Raw genomic sequence first — 19790 nt, 5'->3', positions numbered from 1 at the left:
ATGGAAAAACATTCTGTGCTCATGGATCAGAAGAATAAACATTGTGAAAATGTCATTATTACCAAAAGCAATCTACACATTCAATGCAATCCCTATCAAAGTTGCACCAGCATTCTTCTCAAAGCTGGAACAAACTATCTTAAAGTTCATATGGAACCACAAAAGACCCCAAATAGCCGAAGTAATATTGAAGAAGAAAACCAAAGCAGGACGCATCACAATCCCAGACTTTAGCCTCTACTACAAAGCTGTCATCATCAAGACAGAATGGTATTGGCACAAAAACAGACACATGGATCAATGGAATAGAATAGGGAGCCCAGAACTGGACCAACAAGTATATGGCCAAAGGCTTTTAATTACCTTGTCCTGACTCTGGCAGATGGCATAGGTACTATCAAAATAGCTAATTCCCCATGCTATCTCCCCACAGTTGAAGCCTATCATTTAACAATTCCTGTACACACCACAGAAGCTTACGACAGCATTTCACTGCCTCATTTGTTAGGTTTCTTTTCTAAGTGAAAATAGTATAATATCCAATAACACAGATTCAAAAATTAAGACAATTTTGTCATATGTGTTTCATCTGTCCCTTTTTTTTTTGTTTGTTGAAGTAATTTAAGCAAGATCCAAGACTGCATGCTACTTTCATCCCTATTTGCTTCAGTGTGATGTGCCATTTTCTTATATAACAACAGTATTATTATCTTCAAATTAGCAATAGTTCCTCAGTGTTTTCTAATTTCCAGTTCATAATAAATTTTTCTCAATATTAAAAAAATGATAGTTTATTTGTTTGAATCTGGTTCTAAACAAGGTCCACATGTCACATTTGATTGTCTTGCTGCTTCTCTTTTATCTAGAAAAGCCACTCTGTCTTTTCTCCCTTCATCATTATTAGTTTCTAGATATGGGACCAATTGTTCTCATTTGCCAATATTAATAGACAACAAAGGATCTCCAGACTTGAAAGAGGGCTTCAAATGTGAAAGACAGAAGCAAAACAAGGAAAAAAATTAAAAAGCCAAAGGAAACAGAAGCAATGCAATAAGCTGAAGAAAACTTAACACGCACCGTAATTGGGGCTCGTGGCTGGCTTAGTTGGTTAATCATCCAACTTGGGCTCAGTTCATTGTCTGATGGTTTATAAGTTCAAGCCCTGCATTGGGCTCTGTGCTGATAGCTCAGAGCTTAGAGCTTGTTGCAGATTCTGCATCTCCCTCTCTCTCTCTTTTCCCTTCGCCCACTCACATTCTGTATCTCTCCTTCTCAAAAATAGTAGATAAAAAAAATAAAATTAAAATAAAATACACTGTAACTGATATTATCAAAAAAATAAGAGAAGAAATTGTATCCATGAAATAAGAACAAGAAAGAATTCTTGTAGGACTTTGAAGAATAAGAAAGAATTCTTGGTAATTAAAATATAACAGAAATTAAAATTTTTATAGGCAGGATGGAAGATAATGAAACTAAAACAAAATGTCCAAAGTAGTAAGACGGCAAAAAATTTAAGAAAATTACATCTCTTCAGAAGGTCCCACATCTAAATAGGAAGATTTTCTAGGAAAAAAAAAAAAAACATAGAAAATGAAGGAGGAGGAATCATTTTCCCTAGGGTAAAATTCCTAGAACTAAAGAACATCAGTTTCTAAAACAAATACTCATCAAGTGCCCAGCAAGAGAATAAAAAAAGACTGACACAATATATTGTGATGAAATTTAAGGATACTAAGTAAAAAGAGAAAAATTTTAAAGCTTCTGAACCAGAGCAGGGGCAGAGTGAGGAGAACCTACCATGTATCATACAAAGAAGTAGGAATTAGACCAGCATTGGACTTTTAAGAAACAGCACCAGAAGTTAAGAAACAGAGGAAATGTGCCCTAATTATCAGATGAAAAATATTCTCATCTATGATTCTATATTTAGCTGAACTGTCCAGTCTGAGATATAATAAAGGCATTTTCACATATTCAGGTTCTTAAATTTACCTTTCATGCACAGAAAAACTCCTCGAGGATTTATTCCACCAAAAGAACACCAAGAGGGAGGAAGACTTTAGAGCCAGGATACAGAGGATAAGATATGAGAGAGCTGAGGAGAGTTTCTGAAATAAGAAAGGAAAGTCACAGGATGACAGTTGTTCAGTGAAACTAGAGAATATCCAGACAGGAGCAGGGGAATAGAGAGCTGTGGGAAGGATGTTTCCTGGAAAAGAAATGATATGAAGAGTTTTCTGCTGCATCTGAAGATATTAAGAAGGAAGAATTAGACCTCTGTCAGATTTGGAAGATGTATTAATGATAGGTACACAGAAACTAAGAAGAAAAGGAGATGTTTTTTCAATTCAGGGACAACAAAAAGTTGTACAAGAAAAGAAGTGTGATCATAACATAACATACGGCTTACTAGTGAAGAGTAATGTAAATACTGAATAAAAAGATTGCGTTAACTAAACTGGGAGAAGGAGGAGGATGTGTTTGCACATTTGTGTAAGAGTATAGCTATGTGTAGGAGGGTCAGTTCTTACTAGGATTGTGATAGAGACTGCTAGCTACCTACTCTAATATCATTCTTCCTTAGTAATAGAACTGTGGATATACCTGGGAGCTAATCTTGCCAATTAAAGCCATGTGTCTAAGTTTAGTAGAAGTAATTAGTGGTACTTATACGAAGTTTATTTAAAAGAGACAGAATGAGCCATTATTCTCCTCGTGTTGCTAGTCTGGGAAGGGAAAAGAATTGTTGGAGTTTCTGCCGTTATCATGGGCAATGAAAATAAAAGACATATACCAAAGATGGTAGACCAGAGAGTTGGAAGTATCCTGGAACCCTGATGACTCTATAAAGCTATCATATCAGCATTGGATTGGCTAACAATACATTTGTCTTATGTGATATAATATACTCCTGTATATTTAAGCTATCATATTCAGGTCTTGGTTATACATAACAGAATCAGATCTTAACTGATTTATAATTTACTAGGTAATATATATACTGAGATAATAAGGAATAACAATATAAGCATATTATTTAGTAATAGAGAAGTAAATACTAGAGGAACCAGGAAAAACGTTGAAAATTGTTTTGGACTGTGGGATTTGAGTTAAAAGAAAATGATTATTGGGTTTTTTCTTATAACTTTTAGTAATATTTGGCATTTGAAATTATATATTACTTTAATAAAAAATTAAGTGGATATTCATTTATTTGCATTTTAATTATTAATTCAAGTAAAAAACACACTTATTTTAAAAATTTGAACAATATACAAAAGATACAGAGAAAAGTTATGCCTCCTTCCTTCAGTGTTCTTTGTCCTTCCCCTGCCCATTGGTACCACTCTCCTCCCCAGTGATAATGCTGTTTGATTTGTGTCTCCCCATACTTTTCTGTACATTCATTTAGCAAATATAAAGATGCATTGTTTTTTAGAATTTATTTTTGTTAAAAGAGTATTTAAATTTTAATTTAATAAAGTTCTCATGAAGGAATATTTAAACTTGTAATGCATACTGTTTGTTTATATTTTTAGAATTCAAGATGTAAGCATGCAGCTAAAAAGTCAACAAAATGAATTTCAGAGAGTACAGAAAGAAGTGAATCATTTGCTACATGAATTAAAAATTAAACAGAGACAATCCCAAGCATTCAGGTAAGATTATCTTTAAAGAATTGAAAATCATAAAGATTGAAAAAATACATTTAATACTAACTTTATAAATATTCAAGCACATTTTAGTAATATAGTTTCTATATTCAGTATGGTTGAAAAAATGGAAACAACTTCACTTATTTTCTTTTTTAACCATTATTTCAACTGAATAGTTTTACCGATAACATTTAAATCAGGCAAACACCTTGCCTTTATTTTGCAGTAATGTTTAGAATGAAAGAATAGTAACTAATTCATTTTTCTTTTGATGATATTTCTTGGTTTATTTGATTCCCTGACTGATAGTCCAGTGATACAAAAAGTAATAGAATAGGGTACCTTTCTAAATGATAGGAATAGACCTTCTAAATTTAGAAATCTCCAACATAAATGGTGTTAATTCTGCTTTTATATCATCATTGGAGGGTTTATAATACCTAAAGTTAAAACCCCAATGTCCTAAGAAAACTAGGAAGTTATTTTTTTACTAAAATTGGAATTGAATTTATTGAGAGTATCAGAGCAAAATGATTCTTTTCAAAATTAAGTAACTTAGCTCCAGAAAAGGAAAATAAGTTAAATGAGCATCACAAATAGACACAGATTCTAAGTGACTAAAAAAATATGTTGGATGGATATTTTGAATGTTAGGTTTCTTTCTTTTCCTTTTTTCCAATCTACTGGTTGTTGCCAGAAACATTGTTCTGTTAAAAATATTGCCTGGGCTGGGGTGCCTGCGTGACTCAGTCAGATAAGTGTCCAACTCTTGATTTTGGCTCAGGTCATGATCTCATGGTTCATGAGATCCAACCTTGCGTTGGGCTCTATGCTGACAGTACAGACCTGCTTGGGATTCTCTCTTTCGTTCTCTTTCTGCATCTCTCTCTCTCTCTCTCTCTAAAAGAAATAAATAAACTTAAAAGAACTTGCCTGGGTTAATCATTTTTTAATATACTGTTTGGTGATCACCTGGTGGCCAACTACCTTTTATAAATGCCTTGCAAATAAGTGATGCTCAGTTAATAATTTTTGAATGAATGAATGAAGAAGCCTACTCATAAAACAGATGATCATCTTTGTCATCAAAAATCTCTGCCCTTTCCTTGAAATCTGCTATTGAACCAGCAGATGATTCCAGTTCTCCACTTTGGTCAGCCCCACTGGTGTTCAAGTTTGGCTCTCCCAATAGATTTGGCTCAGGTCTGCTGAGGAAGTCTCATTTGTTTCATCCATTAATTCCATCTTGAGTGGTAGGATTGGTTAAATTTTAAGATTACACCAGGACCAGGGGCACCTGGATGACTCAGTTAGTTAGGCATCTGACTTTGGCCCAGGTCATGATCTTGCAGTCCATAGGTTCGATCCTTTTTTTGGGCCCTGTGCTGACAGCTCAGGGCGTGGAGCCTACTTTGAATTCTGTGTCTCCTGCTCTCTCTGCCCCTTCCCGGCTCACACTCTGTCTCTCTCTATCTTTCAAGACTAAATAACATTTTTAAATTTTTTTTATGTTTTTTATTTATTTTTGAGAGCCAGAGATAATGCAATCAGGGGAGGATCAGAGAGAGAGAGGGAGATACAGAATCAGAAGCAGGCTCCAGGCTCTGAGCTGTCAGCACAGAGCCCGACCTGGGGCTTGAACCCACAAACTGTGAGATCATGACCTGAGCCAAAGCCAGACACTTAACCAACTGAGCCACCCAGGCACCCCTAAATAAACATTTTTTTAAAAAGTTATACTGTGGGGTGCCAGGGTGGCTCACTCATTTAAGTGTCCGACTTCAGCTCAGCTCATGATCTCGCAGTCTGTGAGTTTGAGCCCCACATCAAGGCTCTGTGCTCTGTGTTGACAGCTTGAAGCCTGGTGCCTGCTTCAGATCCTGTGTCTTCCTCTCTCTCTGCCCCTCCCCTGCTCATGCTCTGTCTCTCTCTGAAAAATAAATAAACATTTAAAAAATTTTAAAAAAGAAGTTAGACCAAGACTAGATTAAATAATGCTGCTTCAGGATATTATGGACTGATACGGTCAATTTTCACTATTCACATTTTGCATGTGATTTGTAGCATTTTAAACTCTTGAAAAAACTGAGGCATATTTTTAATTTTTATTGTGTTCTGATTTTGTCATAATTTTCAGTTATACTTTTAAGTTTTTTTTTTAAATATCAAGAGTTACATGCTTCACCAACTGAACCACCCAGGTACCCCATACATTTCTCACTTTAAATCAAAAGCTAGACATGATTAAGCTTAGTTAGGAAGGCATGTCAAAAGCCAAGATATTCGAAAAGCTTGGCCTCTTCTACCAAAAATTAGCCAAGTTGTGAATGCAAAAAGAGGTTCTTGAAGAAAACTAAAAGGGCTACTCCAGTGAGCACATAAGTGCTAAGAAAGCAAAGCAGTCTTATTGCTGATAAGGAAAAAGTTTTCATGGTCTGGATAGAAGATCAGACCAGCCACAACAGTCTCTTAAGCCAAAGCCTAATGCAGAGCAAGGCCCTGACTCTTCAATTCTGTCTATGAAGTGAGAGAGGTAAGGAAGATATGGAAGAAAAAATTGAAGTTAGAGGGTAATTCATGAGGTTTAAGGAAAGAACCTGTCTTCATAACACAAAAGTGCAAGATGAGGCAAGATGAAACAGCAAGTGCTGATGTAGAAGCTATGTAGCAAGCTGGTAGAAGATCTAGTTAAGAAAAGTAATGAAGGTGACTACACTAAACAGATTTTCAACACAGATGAAACAGCCTTCTATTGAGAAAAAAAATACCACTTGGGACTTTCATAGCTAGAGAGGGGAAGTCAATGCCTGGTTTTAAAGCTTCAAAGGACAGGCTGACTCTCTTGTTGGGGACCAGTGCAGCTGTTGATTTTATGTTGAAACCAATGCTCATTTATAATTTTGAAAATTCAAAAGCCCTTAAGAATTATGCTAAATCTACTCTGCCTATACTCTACAAATGGAGCAACAAAACCTAAATGGTAGCAAATCTGTTTACATTATGGTTTACTAAATATTTTAAGCCTATTGTTGATGTTTATTGCTCAGAAAAAAAAATATTCCTTTCAAAATATGACTTCTCACTGACAATGCATCTGGTCACCCAAGAGTTCTAATGGAGATATACAATTAAATTAATATTATTTTCACGCCATCCATTCTGCAGCCCATAGATCAAGGAGTGATTTTAACTTTCAAGTCTTATTATTTAAGAAATACATTTTATAAGGCTATAGCTGCCATAGATAGTGATTGCTCTGATGGGTTTGGGCCAAGTAAACTGAAAATTTTCTGGGAAAACTTACCATTCTAGATGTCATTAAAAAACATTTGTGATTCATGTGAAGAGGTCAAAATATCACCATAAACAGGAGTTTGCAAGAAGTTGATTCCAACCTTCATGGGTGACTTCAAAGAGTTCAGGATTTTGATGGAGGAAGTAACTGGTGTGGTGCAAATAGCAATAGAACTAGAACTAGAAGTAGAGTCTGAAGATATGTCTGAATTGCTGCAATTTCATAATAAAATTTTGATAGATAAGGAATTGCTTCTTACAGATAAACAAAGACACTGGTTTCTTGGGATGGAATCTATGCTTGGTGAAGATGCTAGGAAGATTGTTGAAATGACAAAAGGTTTAGAATCTTACATAAACTTAGTTGATAAGGCAGTGTCAGGGTTGGAGAGGATTGACTCAAATTTTGACAGAAGTTCTGCTGTCAAACCCAGAAGTTCTGCTAGGCAAAATGCTATAAAACAATATTGCATGCTGCAGAGAAATCATTTGCAAAAGGCAAGTCAGTTGGTGTGGCAAACTTCATTGCCATCTTATTTTAAGACATTGCCACAGTCATCCCAACCTTCAGCAACCACCACCTGATCAGTCAGTGGCCATCAACATGGATGGAGGCAACACCCTCCACCAGCAAAAAGATTGTGACTCACTAAAAATGCATATTATAGTTAGCATGTTTTAGCAATAGTTCTTAAATGTTTATTATTTTGAGAGGGGGAGAGACAAAGTGTGAGCTGGGGAGGGGCAGAGAAAGAGGGGGTCACAGATTCCAACGTAGGCTCCAGGCTCTGAGCTGCCAGCACAGAGATGGACGCCAGGCTTGAACTGATGGACTGCAAGATCATGACCTGAGCCAAAGTCAGATGCTGCTTAACTGACTGAGCCACCCAGATACCTCTAAAGTATTTTTTAATTAAGATATATACATTGTTTTTGAAGACATAATACTTTGTATACTTAATGGACTACAGTACAGTGTAAACATAAACTTTATATGCACTGAGAAACCAAGCAGTTCATTTGACTCACTTTATTGTGAAGTTAGCTTTATTGTGATGGTCTGGAACTAACCGTGCAATGTCTCCAAGTTATGCCTGTGTAAGTCTTGCACTCCTTTTATAAATTACTTCTAAGTATTTTATTCTTTTTGATGCTATTATGAGTGCAACCATTTTCTTAATTTTATTTTGGGGATTGGTCATAGCTGGTATACAGACATAAAACTGATTTTTGCATATGGATCATGTATCCCATGACCTTGATGAACCTGTTTATTTGTTCTAGTATTTGGTACGTGTGTTCTTTAGTATTTTCTACATAGAAAATGTTTCTGCCTAGAGGAGTTTACCAGTACTCCAACTCCTTTTACCCCTGTTTATTTCATTGTAATTACCCTTACAACTCCCAGTCTTTATACTTACAGATTGTTAAACCCCAAGCCTTCAATTCCTCTAATACTATTCTAAATTCTCACTATTCTGCTTAGACTCCATACTACTCATCTCTCAGCAGCTATGTCTTGCTTCATATTTCACAAAGGAAATTAAGGTTATATAAACATAGACAGATTTACTGTGAATGAAATGATGCTTAAATTTCAGAACGCTTCACTCAGGAGCCCCTTCCAAGGTTCTCAGAGGGCCCTTAGCAGAAGTAAGATGGTTTAATTGCAATTGGTTAAATTTCTTTCTTTTTCCACTCTGGTTTCCCCTTTCTTTAATGTTTATTTATTTTTGAGAGAGAGACAGAGTTTGCACAGGGGAGGGGAAGAGAGAGGGAGACACAGAATCTGAAGCAGGCTTCAGGCTCTGAGCTGTCAGCACAGTGCCGGGTGAGGGCCTCCAACCCATGAACCATGAGACTATGACCTGAGCCAAAGTTGGATGCTTAACCCATTGAGCCACCCAGGTGCTGGTTTCCCTTTTCTTAAATGTCTGATGTTGATATGCCATTGGAGTAGTCACAAGCATTTGCAGAATCCGAGAAAGGGAAAAGTGAGTTGGAAATACACATTTTTAACTGCCATTTGGGAAGACATTTTAGAATGCTTCAATATTACAAATAGGGCATCACAAGCTAAAAATTTGAATGTGTATGAACTTTTAAAAATTAATGAAAGAAACAATAAATTTAAGCAATATAAATTACTCTAGCATAAAAAATTGTAACTCTTTTTTTCCAATTATATTACAAGTAAATTCCTTAAGAGAAAGATATATTTTCAACAAAAGCTCTTGGATTATTTCATAATCCATTCAATGAAGTGGAGTTAATTATTTAAATTCATTGGAGAAAGATTTAAGTGTCTTGCCAATTTATAAAAACTACTAATATCACTGAATACAACATAAAAATCACACCACTTCAAGGACATCTAAGATAAACTGGTGAGGTTCATCATTGGAAAGATAATTTAAGCCTATTCATTTTCTAAGAAAACTTGAAATGCTCCAAATCTTATAATCATATAAAAAACCTTGATAAGTTTTTTTCCACATTGGACCATGCATAATATTTTCACAGTGTTATCAGTAATTAATCATAAAACTGAAAGAATATTTTGAAACTACCATTAATAAAAAACTAATGGCCATGTTAGATGAAAGGCCATATAATTTTTATATTCTCTCCACATAATGCATTATTATAAAATGGTTCTTATATGAAGAACTGGTTTAAGAACATGTGGACCAAAATTGCAAGCAAAAAATATTGTAGAGCTGTTATTATTAGTAAGTTCTATTATTTTCCTGTGTTTTGTGATATTGGTGCAGTTTATCAACTTTAAATTTTTAATTTGTAATGATTTTTATCATTCTATAGATAATGACACACTTATTTTTTTAATATTTTATTGAATGACACACTTTTAAACCTAATTTTGTAGGCATCATTTTTGTGTTCTTTTTTTTTTTTTTCCAAGAAAGCCTTCCTCCCACCCACTACTAATCATATAAGATTTAGGCCCCACAAAACATGGATCTGCTCTTAGCTAACAAGCTTGAATTTTATGTTTCCTGCCTTTCTCCCTATAGAAGCACCTGAATCCAAATCCAGTCTTTTTTCCTGATAAGTATCCTCCTATACCCTTACTCCCTTGTATATGGCTTAGTCCCAGGAGCTACCTTATACCAAATCATTAGCCCCTTGACCTTGACTTAGTTCATAGCTCTGATCTCCCTGTCTTACCAGCAGTTTCTGGTTCCACATTCAGACTTCTCATCCTCACTATTGGCCCCCTTGATATAATGATCTATTTGGACTCTTTCTCTGCTTTTTGAAATTAGCATCTCTCTTAGCTCCCAGCTCTGCATTCGGTTTGAGGCCTCCTCTGTGGCTTCTGGTCACGCAGGTGGACATTAGTTACCACATAGAGTGTCATCACCCTTTGTCCTGGCAAAAAGGCTGATCTTTCAGCCTCTGTCCTATATCTGTCCTTTCTAGGACTTTGCACAAGAAGTTGACTGTATCTCTTGTCTGTGTTTTTAGCCTCTGACTGTGCTCGTATTGTTGCTCAGCTGTGTGCACATTCAGGTGTCTCCTTTCCTGACAAACCATTCTACTCTGCATTTTCCTCTTCCTCTCCTTGCTATTTAAGTCAAGGTTCTTGACTGCTAGTATCACTTCTGCTTTCCTACTCTGCCCTTTCCTACCTAATGCCTCTCTCTCAGATCTTCAGAGGCCTCCTTAATACTGGTTGGTAAGGTATTAATACCTTTTCAGCCTTTATCTGAGGCCTTAAACACTGAGCACTATTTTTTGTTTAAATTTTCTTATTTCCTGGATTTTTTATATTATTCTTTTGGTTTTTCTTCTCTTTTGCTCCCTGGTTTCTTTTGAGGAATTTTTTTCTGTTGTAGTCCCATAAATGTTATTTTATCCAGTGTTTTATCCTCAGCACTTCTCACTTCTTCAGTCCTCCAACTGGATGATCTATTATTTTTACTCATTCATTTGTTTGTCAATATTTAAGCATTTACTATGTGGTAGGTACTATGCTAGGTGCTTGGGAAACTATGATAAGACAGATATAGTCTCTGCATCATAGATCTAGTCTATTCAGAAAAATACATATTGACAAAGCAGTTACATTTCCATGGCTTCAGTCTGTCTGTCTGACTGTCTTTCACTGATAACTCAATCTCTGCCTGCATCGTGTAGGTAAATTATAGCCAAAACATCTGAAGTAATAAAATCACTGAGACTGCAAAAAAAATCTGTGATTACTTTGTTAAATTTTTTTTAATGCCCGTATTTTATTTTGAGAGAGAGAGAGAGAGACCAAGAATGAGCAGGGGAGGAGCAGAGAGAGAGGGAGACACAGAATCCAAAGCAGGCTCCAGGCTCTGAGACGTCAGCACAGAGCCCAACGCAGGGCTCAAACCCATGGACTGTCAGATCATGGGACAAGCCGAAGTCGGACGCTTAACTGACTGAGCCACCCAGGTACCTCTATGTGATTACTTTGAACTGTGGCCCTTGATGAAGCAAAAGTACTAGGTCATTCACTTTAAAAGGTATTCTTTATTATTACCTCGGGTTTTACACTGCCTAGAGAACCATGGTATGTAGCAAGAACACTGTCTAAGAATCTGAGATTCTCATTTTGGTTCAGCGATTAAGTCAATGTGGCCTAATTTTCTTCACTGTTTACTGTTGAATGAATTTAAAAGATTAGTAGAATAAATGTGTATGAAAAAGTTAGCTCTATTTCTTTATAGTTAAAATAATAACATAATGGAAATGAGTTGAGGTGACCATATACTTCAGTCTTCCTGGGGTATACCTAGTTTGAATCTGTCATCTCAGCAAAATACAAATATCACCTCCTTCTACTTTCAAAATTGTCTCCATTTAGACAGTAGATTATATGGTCATTCTCAAACCATCGTTCAAAGAAAATCTTTTTTTTCAAAGAAATAATTATTATGTTTGCTACTTTTAAAAATCCTAATTTTTAAAACTATTTTACAGTCAAAGATTGGTGGAGTACAAATATTTCTGGAATAAGACTCTTTCATTACTTACTTTTACTAAAAGGGAGCTAACCAGTATTAAAAATGAAGTATATGATAATTTTCAAAACTGGACTTCACTGAAAGGAGAAGTTTTTCTGCAAATTAAATCCATAAGTGAAACAGCCTTGACAGGTTTGTTATGTGTATTTAGAATGTAATCATCCTTTTCTTTTTGGTTTATGGTACATATAAGTAATGAAATAATTATATTTTATGTGATGGGACTTATGACTAAGTTTTAAAATTGTTATTTGTTGGTATGCTAGCTGGCCATTATTACCTATTTAAACCCTGAAATTCAATAATTGTAGGCTGATCTAAAATAAACCATGATACAGCTGTCTTGAGCTGTGACTTAGAAATCTGTTTATTACTGTTAAGTGTGCCAATTTGACTTTTTAAGCTTTTATCTGTTAATGACTGAGTATCTAATGTTGGATCAGCCTTCCACAGATAAGTGATAAATTCTGGACAAAGTAACTATTTAAAAACACCTGGAGAGTGACTAAAATCAAGCACATAGCAGAGGGAATGGCCAAAAATTGAAGGAAGGCATATTACTAAGTGAAAGAAGCCATACTAAAAAGGCTACATATTATATGATTTCAACTAAATGACATTCTGTAAAGGGCAAAAACTATAGATATAGTAAAAAAAAAAAATCTGTTTGCCAGGGTGGGAGGGAAGGATGAATAGGTTGAGCATGAAGGATTTTTAGAGCAATGAAAATACTAGAGTGGTGGATACATGTCATTATACATTTGTCAAAACTCAGAATGGAAACACCAAGAGTGAATCCTAATATAAAGTAAGGATTTGGGGGTGTTTGTGATGTGTGAGTGTAGGTTTATTGATCTTAAGAAATGTTCCACTCTGGTGCAGGATGTTGATGGGAGAGGCTATGCATGTGGAGGCAGAAGTTATATGGGAATTCTCTGTACTTCCTGCTTAATTTTCATATGAACCTAAAACTGATACTTTCTAAAAGCTATTATTTTTTAAGTAAAAGAAGAGAATGGCACTGGGTGAGTTCTCTGGAATTTTGTTTTTATTTTTGTTTGTTTAAGGCTAATAGTTTGAGGGCAGAGTATAGTGTGTTCCATTCAGGGAAACTAAAACTCTGATAGAGGTCTATAATCTTTTTGGCTTGAAGACTGGAGGACATAGATCAAGGCAGCCTCTGAGAAATAAGAGAATATCCCAGAAAAGAGATAATCAGAGAGGGAGAGCTCAGAGTCTGCATATAAGCTTTTTCTAAATCTCTGACCTACTTCTAAAATGCACGTGCACAGGGAAGACTTTAGCCTATCAAAGGCCAAAATAAATGATATTTTAGCTATCACTTATCCAACAGTAGATATATTTTACAGTTTGAATTCAAGCAAGTCAACTGCTTGTTAAAATAAAACAATAACAAAAATCACTACCCTTTGGAGGGATATAACAGTATTCAGGGTCTCCATAGCATAACATCCCCAATGTTCAAGATACAACCCCTAATTTCTTGAACCAGGAAGAACCAGGGAAGTATGGGTCATACTCAAGAGAATAGATAGCAGAGACCAATGCTGAGTTGATCCAGATGATATAGTTAACTACCAAGGATTTCAAGTTAGCTGTTAACTGTGTTCAATGACATAAAAGAAAATAAGCTAGTAATGAATGAAAAGATAGACTATTTCAGCAAGAAACTATTAAATGTTGGATATTCAAGATTAGATAAATATAGTATCTGAAATAAAAATTTACTGGATGGACTTCTGTAACACATTGTGATTACAGAAAAAAGAATCAGTAAACTTTAAGATAGATCAATAGAAATTATTCATTTTGAAGAAGAAAGATAAACAAACATTGAAAAAAGATGAACAGAGCAACAGAGCTATTAGGATGGATGAAAATGTACCATAAATGATAACTGTGGGTAAGTATAGAAGGCTTTTTTCTTTGAATTAAAAAAATTATATATTCTTATTTAAAATAGGAAGTATTATATGTGAGGTTTATAAAGTATATTGATATAACTTATGACAACTAGAACATAAAAGATGGTGAGGAGTAAATAAACCCAATGGTTCCACTCTTTTTGTATTTTATGTGATATGATGCAATATATATTATATGTAGACTAAAAAGGATTCATAGAGCAACCACTAAAAACTAAATATAAATGATAAAGCTAAAAAGGTAATAAACCAAAAAGTAATTCTTTTAAAAGTATCCAAACAATGGAGAACTAGTAACAATTGTCTCTAAGATTCATTATGTATTATGGCATATGGATCATCAATAGATCAATGGAACAATAGCCTGGTAAATTATCCCTATTTGTATGACTATTTCAGTTTTGACAAATGTGCCAAAGCAATCAAATGGGAAAAAAGAAAGTCTTTCAACAAATTGTGCTAGAACAACAGAATACCCATGTGGGAAAATATACCTCAAGTCCTATATTTTATTGTACATGAAATTAATTCAAGATAAATCATAGAACTAAATATAAAAGCTAAAACTATCAAAGAATAAAGGAAAATATCTTCATGAATTGGTAGTAAATCATGGTTTCTTGAATGGGGCATAGAAGTAAGAAAACAACCAAAAATTGATGTGTTAGACTTTATAAAAATTTAAAACTATTGCCCATCAATAGATGCCATTAAGAAAATGAATAGGTAAGCCCCAGATAGAGAAAATATTTTTTAAAAACATGTTTTAAAAACAAAGAACTGCTGTCCAGATTACATAAAGAGCACTAACAAGTCAGTAATGTAAGGACAAACAATCCAGTCAACAATGGTTAAAAAATTTGAGCAGACAGTTTATAAGGAAACATATACAAATGACCAATATGGACAAGAGAAAGTGCTGAACATTACTGGTCAAAAGGGAAACGCAAATGTCAACAGTACATACCCACCATAGTTGTTAAAATGAAAAAGATTGACAACAGCAAATGTTGGTGAGGAAGGAAAGCAACTGGAATTCTTATACAAATTGATGAGAGTATAAAATGCTACAGCCACCTCACGTTTGTGGGGTGGAGCCTTGCATCAGGCTCTGTGCTGACAGCTCAGAGCCTGGAGCCTGCTTCTGATTCTGTGTCTCCCACTCTCTGCCCCTCCCCACTCATGCTCTGTCTCTCTCTGTCTCAAAAATAAATAAAACATTAAAAAAATTTTTAATGGAAAATAGAAAACTAGAAAATCTTCAGAACTTAAGATTCTCAGACTTGAACTAAAAGTTTGATACCTAAAAGGAAAACTTGATAAATAGAACCTCAACAAAATTAAGAACTTTTGTTCTGTGAAAGACCTTGCTAAGAGGATGAAAAGATAAATTACAGATTAGAAGAAAATATTTGTGGATCACACAAAGGACTTTTATCTGGAACACGTGAAAAACTCTCAAGACTCTACATTTTAAACAGTTTAATTAGGAAATGGGCAAACTATATGAGCAAAAATTTCACCATAGAGGTTATGCAGATGGCAAAAAGTACATGAAAAATTGTTCAACATTTGCCAATTAGGGAATTGCAAATTATAACCATAATGAAATACTACTACACATTACTTAGAATGTCTAACATTGTAGAGGCTTCCTAAAGACATAATTTTAAGTCCATATGATTAAGCTAAAAGGACTAAGAACAACAGAAAAATCTTACTAAGATAAATTATGTAAGATTAATACTAACAATTGTACTTATATTCGCTAATGTTATATCTAATCTAAAAGCTAAAAAAAGCTGTATTAGCTATAAATTTTGACAATTTTATAAACATTTTTGGTGCCAAATACTTTCTTTTAATACCAGCTTTTATTTATGATCTACATGGATATATTCTTAGGGTGTGAGTTGATTCTGCTTGACACAGTTCTTCAGTTGAAAAGTTGATATAAAAAGAAAAATGGAAACATTTTTATGAGAAGAAAAATAAACCCCTAATTCCTTTATCCTAACATAATTGTTTTCATTTTCCCATTTTATCTTCCAGTCCAACACATGCTCGTCTATATTTTTCATATTTAAATTACAATGTGAATGCCAATAAATATTCTAAAATATAATGTTATTGGCTGAACTATGTCACTGCACCCCCACCACCCCATTCATATATTAAAGTCCCAATCCCCAGCACCTAAGAATATAACTGTATTTGGAGTGAGGGTTCTTACAGAGATAAATTTGAATGGGTGGGCTCTAATCCAATATGATTGGTGTTCCTTATAAAAACAGAGGAAACAAAAACATACGGAGGAAAGAGTCTTGAAGACCCAGGAAGAAGACGACCTTTTATAAGCCAAGTAGAGAGGCCTGGAACAGATCCATCTTCATGGCCCTAAAAAGAAACCAACCCAGCTGATACCTTGATCTCAGATTTCTTAGCCTCCAGAATTGTGAAAAAGAATCAATCTCTGTTCTTTAATCCACCTAGTCTTTGCTACTTTGTTACTGCAACCCTTGCAAACTCATAAATATAGTGAACCCCATACAGATTCACAACATTATTTGAGATACTTTAAGAGATTTGCACATTAAAATTTAGGCTTAAAATCAAAGTCCAGAACAGAAGCAACATTCCTAGAAAAGGCATTGCTTAGTATTTTCTTGCTGAGAAGTATATTGATTATTGAATAGCAGATATGAGTGAAACATTTCCTACCCCTCTAATGAGTGGTTATCTCTTTATGTAATCACTGTTTTTAAGTTCAAATGTTCATAGATTAGGTTTTCTTAAAGCAGAGCATACCTATTTTAATAAGAGAAATTTCAGGAAAAATATTTTTAACAAGACAGAATATTTTAAGCACATAATCAATTTGTTCCCACTCTCAAAATAAACTATTGGATAGCTCTTGAATTTTTTAAAATTCAAGTTCCAAATTAGGCTTAGAAATGTAGTCCACATTTTTCATAAAGTTGAAGAAATTAGGGATAGAATAGGCCTATTTACTCATCCTGTTAAAAATGTTTGCTTCTTTTGCACGTGTGTTTTTATTACCTTACCTAGCCTGACATTAAATAGTGTGTGACTCAAAATGTTTGCCTCTAAAGAGAAGGGTAAGATAAGACAAAAAATATTCAGGATACTGTATTCAACTAGTATATCAGAAACTATTTAGAAGTTTTGTTCAATAACACCTTTACTCATTTAGTAGGTATATATTGAGCTCCTGTTATTTCTAAGACATCATGGTAAAAATTATGGGTGGAATAAAAAAATGAGTAATATATGATCTCTGGCCTAAGTAACTTACAGTCCAATAATAGATGATATGTATACATATTATCAGTAGAGTAAAAATGGTATAAATTGGTATGAGTTCCAGGAAGATCCAGGTCATTTCCAAATTGGGTCAGAAAAGATTTCCCGACCATGGCAGCATATTAGCAATAGCAGGCTAATGTATAAAGTTAGAAGGACCTTCTTCATGGGAGGTGGTGAGACAGGGGAAACCCAAGGTGGGAACAACAACCAGCATAGTGTAACCTGGCAGAGATCCTAACTTCTGAACTCCAAATTGGGATACATGAATGACAGATATGAGGCTATAGAATAATGAAGGTAGGATCCAATATTTGATAACAAGATTGCCATAGGTACAGGGAATGTGTAATTTGTCAAGGGTGAGTTAATGCACCTTCATTAATTCAAACCCCCACTGAGTTTTACTCTTCTAATTTCATGTTAGAAATGTAGCTCCTGTTAGTTTGGAAATCTTGCTGTACTTTTCCATGTATTAGAATATATTTCACAAATGAATTTGTATTGCAGATTCTTATTCTTTTAATGTCAGATAGAAAGTCACATTGACATGAGTAGTTATTTTAGAGACAGATAGTAGTGTACACTTACAGAGTCAGCCTGCTAACCTAAGCAGTATCGTTCTGGCAAATGAAAAATAGGTGACAGCATGTGCGGGCTTCTTTGCAGTGTCATTCTGACTTAAACATAGATATGATTAGGATATGATACAGTTTATTCAGCAGAAGGAGCCACCTTTATGGATACAGAAATACTCAAGAAGACTTAGGCCTGAAGAAAAACTGCAACCTCCATATTTTTCAAACTCTAGTCTTTTAAAATGTGATGTACTAGTATGTTAGCAGTTTTGCTTACACAAATGAGTTCATATCCTTAAGTATTTAGAAGCATCTAGTTAGTCTTAGGAAAAATATTCCCATATAAAGTAATTGTATGAATATAGTAGAACCTCCCTTATTTGTTCCCTGCCAATTTATTTCTCCAGGTTTTCCATTTTGAGCAACAATTAAAAGTGGAGAAGGTGCCAGTCCCTTGTGGCCATTCCTAAATCTGTCTTAAAGGTCACATTTTCTTTCAGACATACTCATCACCCACAGAAAGACATTTTGCTCTTCTCCCTTTGGACCACATTCCTAATTCTACTCATCACCATCCTTTAAGGCATGTTCTCTTCTCTGTGGTCTGTCTAGCCTACCACTTTACTTCTCCTTTAGCCACTTAGCAGCCATATTGCCTCTGCTGCCATGTCAATCTTATGGCTCTCTGCTTCAGGTCTTCACCAGCCCGTGTGGCTGCTTTTCTGCTGTGGTACCTCCAAGACCAACCTAGTCTCCCCTGATCCCCAATCACATGCGAAACCTATCACTTGGCCCAGGTTAAGCAAACCAGGAAAGGGGATGCCAAGAGAACTATCTGGAAAAGCAGACTGTCCAGATTTTCATGTAGATCACATCCTCATCAATTCAAATTAATTGAGGTTGTACAAATCTTACAGTATTTTATCATTATCGTGTATGTATTTTTATATTTTAATGGTGGTTTAAGAGAGTAGTGTTGAAGAGATTGATTAGGGGAGAGCTTGATAATTATTCTGAAGGATAATATGTCCATGCATTTCTCACAAAATTATATAAAATTAGCACATTTAAATCTACATAATGCTGTGAAGGCATATTTTTATTAAACTTAATCTAAGTAGATAGAATAATGACAAGTGATTGCTATGATAAAATTCTGGTCTCATTTTGAGGGGACAAAGTATTATTAGAATCATTAAGCTATATTAACTAATACTTTCTGCCCATAAATTTATTAGTTTTAGACACTGAATCCTTTTGTTCCTCTCCACCCCTACAGTCTTTCTTCATAATTTGTATAGAATGTACCCTAATTACTCTCCTAGAAATGCCACCCAACCAGCTCATGCTAGCACATTTAAATTTACTTTTGTGAATCATGTTGCCAAGAAAACAATTTAATTTCAATAAAACTCAGAACATTATGCAAATATTGTGTTATTCATTTATGTGAGCATTTAAAAAAGGAAGATGGATTGCCATTTAATACAATTTAATGGCTAACCTACTAAAACTTTTCATGCATCATTTAGCAATGCAAGCCTTTTTCCTCTTTTTCAGAATAACTACTAAATTTAAATTTTTTGGTTAGGTGTCATTCTACTAACAGGAGTTAACTTTCAATGATTAATTTTCTAAAAGAAAATAATTCTATAAAGAAATGATTTATGATTCAATTTTGTCTATTTGCAAACTTTGACTTTTCTCTACAGAAATAGAGATACTAAAGAAAAGTTTGACAGTGTCCCAGAGAAATAAGATATGCCTTGAAGAGGAAATGAAAAATCTGAAATTGTTGTCAGATGCAGCCATACTGAGGTCTCAGCAGATTGAGACATCTAAACAACAGGAAGTAAACTTGCAAACCAGATGCCATGACTTGGAAAAAGAAGTAGTAGGTAAAAGAGAAAGATTTTATTTGCTGTTGTTAGCAACTAGCCATAACAAAGAAATATCTACAGTTGTATTTCT

At 34.6% G+C, this 19790-nt stretch overlaps 1 protein-coding gene across 1 annotated transcript in view; it reads left to right on the top strand.

Annotated features, from left to right (window-relative positions):
• Positions 1–19790, top strand: part of LEKR1 (leucine, glutamate and lysine rich 1) — a 186476-nt gene that overhangs the window by 81687 nt on the left and 84999 nt on the right. The window contains exons 4-6 of the mRNA XM_029939996.1: positions 3543–3662; positions 11928–12103; positions 19532–19717. Coding sequence (XP_029795856.1) covers positions 3543–3662; positions 11928–12103; positions 19532–19717 — 482 coding nt within the window. The remainder of the gene's footprint in view (positions 1–3542; positions 3663–11927; positions 12104–19531; positions 19718–19790) is intronic.

Source organism: Suricata suricatta, chromosome 5, assembly GCF_006229205.1.
Source record: "Suricata suricatta isolate VVHF042 chromosome 5, meerkat_22Aug2017_6uvM2_HiC, whole genome shotgun sequence".
In the NCBI taxonomy this organism is placed as follows: Eukaryota; Metazoa; Chordata; class Mammalia; order Carnivora; family Herpestidae; genus Suricata; species Suricata suricatta.
This window is presented reverse-complemented; position numbering and strand designations above follow the sequence as displayed.